The sequence below is a fragment of the Gekko japonicus genome, unplaced genomic scaffold (assembly GCF_001447785.1).
Source record: "Gekko japonicus isolate JY-2015 unplaced genomic scaffold, Gekko_japonicus_V1.1 scaffold1427, whole genome shotgun sequence".
NCBI lineage: Eukaryota > Metazoa > Chordata > Lepidosauria > Squamata > Gekkonidae > Gekko > Gekko japonicus.
This window is the reverse complement of record NW_015168694.1, coordinates 337,999-346,035: the sequence shown is the minus strand read 5'-3', so window position 1 is coordinate 346,035 and position 8,037 is coordinate 337,999. Positions and strand designations below refer to the sequence as shown.

At 45.4% G+C, this 8,037-nt stretch overlaps 1 protein-coding gene across 1 annotated transcript in view; it reads left to right on the top strand.

Annotated features, from left to right (window-relative positions):
* The first annotated feature begins 313 nt into the window (after positions 1-313).
* MMP16 (matrix metallopeptidase 16) overlaps positions 314-8,037 on the top strand; it is a 274,400-nt gene continuing 266,676 nt past the window's right edge. The window contains exon 1 of the mRNA XM_015415474.1: positions 314-445. Within this exon, the coding sequence (XP_015270960.1) occupies positions 314-445 (132 nt within the window). The remainder of the gene's footprint in view (positions 446-8,037) is intronic.

The following is an 8,037-nucleotide window of genomic DNA, read 5'->3' as shown; positions in this document are numbered from 1 at the left end:
GCCGCGGGACTGGGGCGCCACATCCCTTCGCGGACGGGACCGGGGATGAGGAGGAGGACGAGCTGAGCCCGCTCCATGCTGCCGCCGCTGCTCCTCGCCCCCCCCCTCCCGCTGGAGGTGAACCTGCCTCGCCGCCTTTCCTGGCCGGCCCCGGGGACATTTGTGCGTGGGGGGTTGGCGGTATATATCTCTTTTCCCCCCTCGGGCTGGGTGTTCCGAAGGAGGGGGAAGAGAGGGGGGGGGAGGGCATTAAAAGGACGGAGCGGCCGGCGGAACCAGAGCTCTCCCTTCTCCAGTGGAAGCACAGTTCACTATGATCTTACTCGCCTTCAGCACTGCAAGCCGGGGGGAGTTCGTGCATCATTCCAGGGTGTTCCTCTTGCAAGCCTTGCTGTGGATTTTATGTGCTACTGGCTGCCGGGCGGAGCAGTACTTCAATGTAGAGGTAAGAGCCGGGGGGAGCGGGAAATGCCCAAACGTGGTTTCCGAGAGAGCGAGAAAGGAGGGCAGTCGCTTCGGCCAGCAGCCCGGACGCTTTCCTTCCTGCGGCCAGCCCCACATCCTCTCGGAGGTTTCCTGCCCCCGACGAGAACGCCTCCGAGCCTCGGGGTCCCCTTCTCCCGTGCAGCCGCGCTGCTGGCCGCCGGAGCTCCCCCATTGTGTCCCGACGCTGCCCTCTTCCAGGGATGGGTGGGAACGGGAAACCCGAAACGCGCCCGGCTTCCGAAGGGGACCGGTGGGCATCGGAGCCGGGCGGGCTGGACACTTCGCCTTGAAATTGACCTCCTCGTGTCGGTTTCTAGGGGCAGGGGTGTGAAAGAGGGAAGTGGCGCCCTTTGTCATTCACAAGCGCCGGAGGACTTTGCGACTATGGGCCGCGGCGGCAGAGGGCTTGAGCGGATGTCCCCCTCCGGCAACTCCAAACGGAAAAGTTAGAGGTGGAGAGCAACTTCCTGCAGTTAGTTAAAATGCCAGAAGGTGAGCAGCACCCCGGTAGCATCTGCTCCTGTTGCATTGTCCCAACCCAGTTAGAATCCCTCCTTTTAATAGGTATTGCCTGGTCCCAGCCCAATTTTTGGGGGGAAGCGTTTGATGCTTTCCTATTAGGTCAAGATTAGAGGAATTTCTGAGCTGCACTTACTTGGAAGTGGCTTCCTTTGCGGTCAGTGGCGTTTCTTCTGAGGAAAGGTACCTAGGCTCAAGACCTTAATCTCGTGGCAGGCTTCACTTTCTTCCCCCTCTGCTGTCAGTATTCCCCCCCACCCATTGTTGTGTGCCTGTTTATTTTGGGAGATGCAATTCCCCTCTTTCCCCACTCCTTTCCTCTTTTTGCAGATGCATCTCACTGTAACTTTCTCTCTTTTGGTCTAGTTGGTTCTCTTAAGTTCCCTGCTCTCCAGACAGTTACCTTTCATCTCCCTTGCCTGCCACTCTTTGAACTTCTGTACCAGGAGACCACACATCTACAACTCTCATTCTGGCATGAAACTCCACTTGTTTCCCCTTGACTTCAGTACAGTTTCTGTAGTTGGGCGCTTTTCTGACTCCAGCACACTTTTGAACCTGTCTTTTCTTCATGCCCATCTGTTCTTTCACATTGGCTCTTGTTCTTTTTGTGGTTTGTGTCCCTCCTTTCTTAGCCGGACAACAACCTTCCATTACCAAGTTATCTGAAGTCCCATTATTTATTTATTTTCAGCATTTGTTGTCCAGTTTTCTCAAGCAAACCCTAGTATGTATGTCTTTTCGAAGAGTTCTTCAGCTTTTCTTCATACAGTCTCACAGAGAAACCTTTCTTCCACCTCCTTAATGTGGTAACTCAGTTCTCTTTTTCACTGGTCCCCCCACCATAGATCATCTTGACTTCTTCATGCACCAAGTGCCCAAGTTTCTAGTACAGTTGCCCACAACGTGACAATAGACCTTTTTTGCGGTTGGAAACAGTATCTTCCTAAGCATTTGTATTGGGCCTAGCACACCTTGGCTCAACTCTGATTACGGCCCTTGGAGACCAGCAAAATGTGAATGGTCGGTCCACCAACCTTGTCTTTCTCATTTCTTCTCCTCCTCCCATCCTTTTCAATGTGATGTGAAGCAACACTGTGAAAAGGCCAGCTTGTCATTCCTTGCCTTGGTAGTGCTGCCATGTAAAGAACAAGACATTCAGCCCTGTAGAAGCATTTCTTCCTACCATTGCAAGTTGCTGTGCCAGCAGCCTACTCTGAAGGGAAGAGGCCAGTAGCAGATGGTGCTAGGGCATGAGGAGTGAAAAGGGAGTCTATTGGGAACTCTAGGAAGAGGCCAGGGGCGGCAAATGTGAAAAGAGCACCTTACACCGAACAGTGCAGTGCACCAGCAGGCTAAGTCAGTGGGGCAGAGCTGGAACTAGGGATCAAGATTCCTTCCTTCTTCCATACGATTTCCTTTTTAATGGCCAAGTATGTCTCTCTGTGGTGGTTCCAGAGCTTATTTTCAGTAGCGCAGGTGTGTTTGGATTCTAAGTCCATATGCTCCAGCTTTGTTCTGTCATGTTTATGGGCTTTGGCAAAATCTAAGGGAGAACAATCCAGGCCTAGCAAATGATTTCAGGTTCCTAGATGCCCGTGCTAAATGTGCAGCTGCCCAGAGACCACTTGGCTGGGCTTTTTCCAGTCCTGGAATAACCTCTCTGTTGCTGTGTTAGACACAGTGGCATGCCATCTTATCTTGCTCTGCCTTCTTGAAATCAGCATGGTCCCTGCTACTAGTCTGTAGGAAAATTAATTTCCATTTATCTTTGAGCAAGGCTGAGAGCTTTTCAAGTGCCGTTTGTTGTAAAAAATGGAATAGCCGTGGCCACAATGCAGAGAGAACGTGAGGCTATGGACTTGGCAGCGGGATAGTGACACTGTGCCATGCATTTCTCTGTGTCAGCATCAGACCCATAAAACACTTACACGGGACAATAAATCACGAAAGCCTCATCCATCCTTGAGCACAGCGAATTCTGTTCCAAGAGCAATTTAAATAAACACAGAAATGAGAGGGCAGTTATATGCCAGGGACCATGGAGTTGGATTTATGGCTGCTGAACACACATCATTGGTAGCTTCAAAAGCAGAATCTAATCTAGCTGTGGTCATTCTTTGATGTGAACATGAATGTTCTCTCTCTCTTGCCTCCTGACCATTTTGCACTGTTCTGAAAGCCCTAAAAACATACTTGTGATGCCTGTTGCATACTTTGTAAACATGCTTTTCTGGTGGATAGCTGTTGCTGTAAACTTGCATTCTTTTTTAAATCAATGACTTATGGCACCTGTGTCTGGAAATGTTGTGGTGTTGTGTTGTGGTTTCCACTGCATAATTTTAAATGTTCTAAGCCAGAAATTTCTGCAGAATATTTAGAGGTACGGTCTTCAAATATATAAGGAGATCAAATGTACAGTGTATATATGAACTTCTGTATATGTCACATAGACTCTTCATAAGTCTTGCTGTAGTTTGGATGTAAATTTACTTTCATAAGAGCACTTAAATGCCAGAAGTATTATTGTATAATTGTTGAAATCAGGTAAGGGAGCGCCTTTCTATAATGTGGATTCAGCCATAGCTTCTGATGTTCCATGTTGCATTGGTGTACTATTAATTTTATAAGAAGATTGTAGAGTGACCAGTGTGAAATGTGTTCAGGGTGAAATTTGTGGACATTTAGAATGTGGAAGTCTTAGCAATAATCTTATGATCTCTCTTAAAAGGCAGAGTACTGATTTGCATGGGAGTGCATCTGCCCATGAATACTGCCCTGTTTGTTTCAACAGCGGCAGCAGATCTACATGTGCAATTTGTTTATATATGCAAATATGCCTCAGAAGCTAATGGGTCACATGTAACAGTTTAATATGGTGATCACAGGGCATGCAGTTTTTGGTTTAGGGACATGGATTTGCTACTCTCAATCTGTGCTGTGAGCTGGTTGGCTGAATGGTTGGTTAACCCCATTGATAAGAGCTGCGTCTTCTCTGGATGCCTATGTACCTGGGTCTATTTTCCATTGTGTTTGGCTATAACTGGGGAGGGATGGCATTCTAATTTCATGGAGTCATTGACATTCTGTTGTAGTAGCTTTACTGTAGCAATGAGGAGTTGCTAGAAAATTTGTTGTAGTGTGTAGTTTTCATAAGCAAAGCTTACTTTGACAGATTGAAAACTGAAGAGGGAGGGCTGTGGTGGGCAAGCCAACTAGGTTTGGAGGGGCTGGTCCTACCTCAGCTGAATTCTTCAGGAGTTGTGTCATAGTCCATCAGTAACATCATTTCTAGGTTCAGAATAATAAGGATCATATCACAAGGGGCAGAGTTGTCTCACGTTTGTCTTCCATCTAGGTTTAGTAAGGGGGGGGGAGAGACTCCCTGTAGTGAATTCTATCTTTTCATCATATTTATATCTCCCTCTTACTCTGCGGAGCTCAAGGTGGCATGCATCACTTTTTTTTTGTTCACAGGCCTGTGAGTAAGCTAGATTGAGAGAGAATGTTGACCGCAAGTCACCCAATGAACTTCATGGCCCTGTGAGAAATTTAAATCCAGGTTTTCCAAGTCCAGCACTCAAACCATTAGACCACATCTGGCTCTCCTACTGTCTGTTGGCAGCTTTTATGCCCTCTTGGTGTAGAGTACAATGTGAAGGTAAAAGAACGAGCCAAGACACTTCCTCGCTGAGAGAGAGAAAACCAGGATGATTTCTCTTTCCATATCATCTTCTCTTTGAGCCTGGTTGGGGGAGTTGTGGCAGGGAAACAGAATCATGACACAGGTCTGGTGCTGTCTCTGAGTTGGCAGGCAGCCACAACAATTTTGGTGGCCTTTTCAGAAATATGAGTCTTTTTGTTAAGTTGTGTAGAATACAATCTTGATAATGAACAATGATGGTTATGAATGTCAGTGGTATCATCATAGATGGTATCATCATAGATCAGTGTTTCTTGATATTATTCAGTTTTGTAGATATTGTGATCCCAAAGACACTTCTTCATGAATAAATGAGTTTTAGAATCATCTATTACACTGATTCCCAAAGTGGGCAATACCACCCTCTGAGGGGAGCTGGAACGAATCCAGGAGGGTGGTAGGAGCCTTGGGTGCAAATTGTCACTACATCTTTTTGTCCACTTTTTGAAGGTAGATTTCCAGGGGTGCACTGAGTAATTTTTTAAAAAATGGGGTGGTAGGCCAAATAAGTTTGGGAACCTCTGATCTATTCAGTTAAAAAAGCAGATTGTTTTATTTCATAGCTCCACAGGTAAGTGCACAAAATGTACTTGTCTGCCTGCCCACGCTGATTATTTCTTATTCAGTGATCCAAAGAAAAGATTAACCAACTTCAGTGGAAATCTCCTTGCCTGGAGGCAGGTCTGGCTTTTCACAAGTGGCCAAGGCAGCTAGTTATTTTCAAACCTGTTATTTGGTCAGACAGAGGTTTTTGGGATCATTGCTCTCTCTCAATCAGTGTGAAATCCTGGTACTGTGCAAGTCAATGAGAATTTTGCTATTGATCCTCATTAATCCATGCTATCATTATCGTCATCTATCATACTGATATGGAAGCCTTTATTACAAAAGAGCTATGAACAATTAATGGTTTCTTTAGTCAATTTTTTGTACTTCATCTGGAATTTTAGATACTCAAAAACATACCTTTCCTGTGAGCATCTTGTAGACAAAAGAATATGTTTCTACTTTTGTTCAACATTCTTTTTTCTAAGTAGATTTCTTGTAATCATCAGTTACTAAACTGGACTTGGAATATACAAGGTACTTGAACTATACCAAGTATGTAAAATGCAAATAATTTGGAGATCCTGTCCAGCAGCAGTAGCTGCTTATCAATCAGTCAATAAATATGTGTATAATGCTAATCAGTGTGACCTACTTCTGTTCTTCTATGCCATATGAATCTTCCTTTACACCATGGTTCCATCTAGCTCAGTGTTGCTTACTCAAGCTGTCAGTGGCTCTCCAGGGTCCCAGGGACAGAAAGGTCCTTGCCAATTCCTACAGTCTGCACCTTTAACTGGAAGTGCCGGGGACTGAGCATGAGACTTTCCGCAGGCAAAGCATGCACTCTTCCACTATGCTGCAGCCCCAACCTTGGTTAAGCTTGGGCTATTTGTTTACATTTCATTTTTCCAGTGCAGCTTTTGTATTGTTCTGCCTTGTCTATATGTTGTTGATAATGATAAATACTTGCTTGAGACCCATCCAGAGAGATTTGTTTAGCAAGCCCTACTTTAAGCAATTCCTTAAGTGAGTTTAAGCTTCCCCTTTTAATAAGCATGACAGTTAAATTGCTTATTATGGAACAAACAGCAGCAGTATCGAAACCTGGGAGAAATAAGTGTCAAATGTGTAGAATTTTCTTCCCCATGGCAACCAGCAGCTGAAAACCTCTTTGTTTTTTTAACTGCTAACAGACTTCACAATTAGTGGTCTGCTGTTGCTGGATTGCTACACATGACCTTTCCATCTCTGTGTGTTTATCTTCACATCCTGATTTTTATGGACATTTACTTGGAAGTAAGTCCCTGTTTATTTTAAATCAAAGTTTCTTCTAAGCAAAGTATGTTTAAGCATACAATTGGAAGTAAGGCTTACTGCAAAGGGGGTGTGTGTGTGTGTGAATGGCTATTTCAATTAGTAGTGAGGTTAGGGAAATGGGGCAGTAGGAACCCTCTCCCCCCTCCATTGGATTTTCACATTTAAATGTGTTTTTAAATTGCAAGTTGAGTGCCACCGTATCCCACTACAGCCTCATTTTTTAAAAAAAACTATGTCAGGAATGTGGGATGGACATTTGTGTGCGTTTTAGAGCACATTAATTGGGAGAACTCCAGACCCCGCCCCCAAATGTAATGAACAATTACAATGATGGCCATTTACTCTTGAATTAGGGTATTGGATTGGGACTGGCTTTCTGTTTTTTTGACCTGTTTCTGGTGGGTAGCCATATTGGCGTGAAGTACAAGAGAAAAATTTGATTCCAGTAACACTATAAAGACCAACAAGATTTCCAGGGTATACGCCTTGGAGAATCAAAGCTCCCTTCACCTGTAACAGTGCTTTTGTGAGTGGCAGGCTCAAATCTCATCTCGCTCTCCCTGATCTTATCATGCTTTCTCCAGATACTGGTACTATTTTGACTGAATGAGTATATGCTTATTGTCTTCGGACCTCTTTACAACATGCAAGCATCCATCCATCAGTCGGACTTGTTTAAAACACTGACCAGCAAGCTCTTAGGGTTGCTAGTCTCCAGGTGGTGGCTGGAGATGGGATTACAATTAATCTCCAGGCGACAGAGATCACTTTACACGGAGAAAATGACTGGTAGAAGGTGGACTGTATGTCATCGGAAAGTGGACTGTATGACATTTTACTCAATTAAAGTCCCTCCCCTCCCCAAATGCTGCACTCCTCAGCCCAGGCCCCCCCCCCCCCCCCAGTGCTGCACTCCTCAGGCTCTACCTCCCCCCCAAAAAATGCTGCACTCCTCAGGCTCTACTGCCCCAAAATATCCAGGCATTTCCCAACCCAGAGCTGGCACCCTATCTTGTGAAAAAAATGCAATCTCCCCTACCTCTTAATGAACTTGGTGGAGGTGCCTAAGAAGTCTACAATAAGAGACCACTCTTTGCCGTAGGATGCAGGTGGATAATTTTTTTTTAAAAAAATTCTAAAACATATACGTTGTTCTTATCTCTCCTTACATGTAATTGAGTAGTGAACATTCTATTTCACAACATTCTAAATTTGGCCTCCTTAGTGTTAGGCCGGAAGAAATGCCACTCAGAGGACACTGGCTGGGTTGACTGGCTGCTTTGTGCAGTCCCGCCCAGCGTTCCAAGGTCATTTGCATATGGAAGCTGATTGGACATCACTCCATTCCACACCTCAAACTCACCCCCCCCCGCAAGGCAGTTGGAATTTTCAGTTGCATAGGGGAGAGGAGAATGATGTCAGCTGCCCTTTCCCTAGGCAGAGGCTGGGGGGGGGGTTGTAAA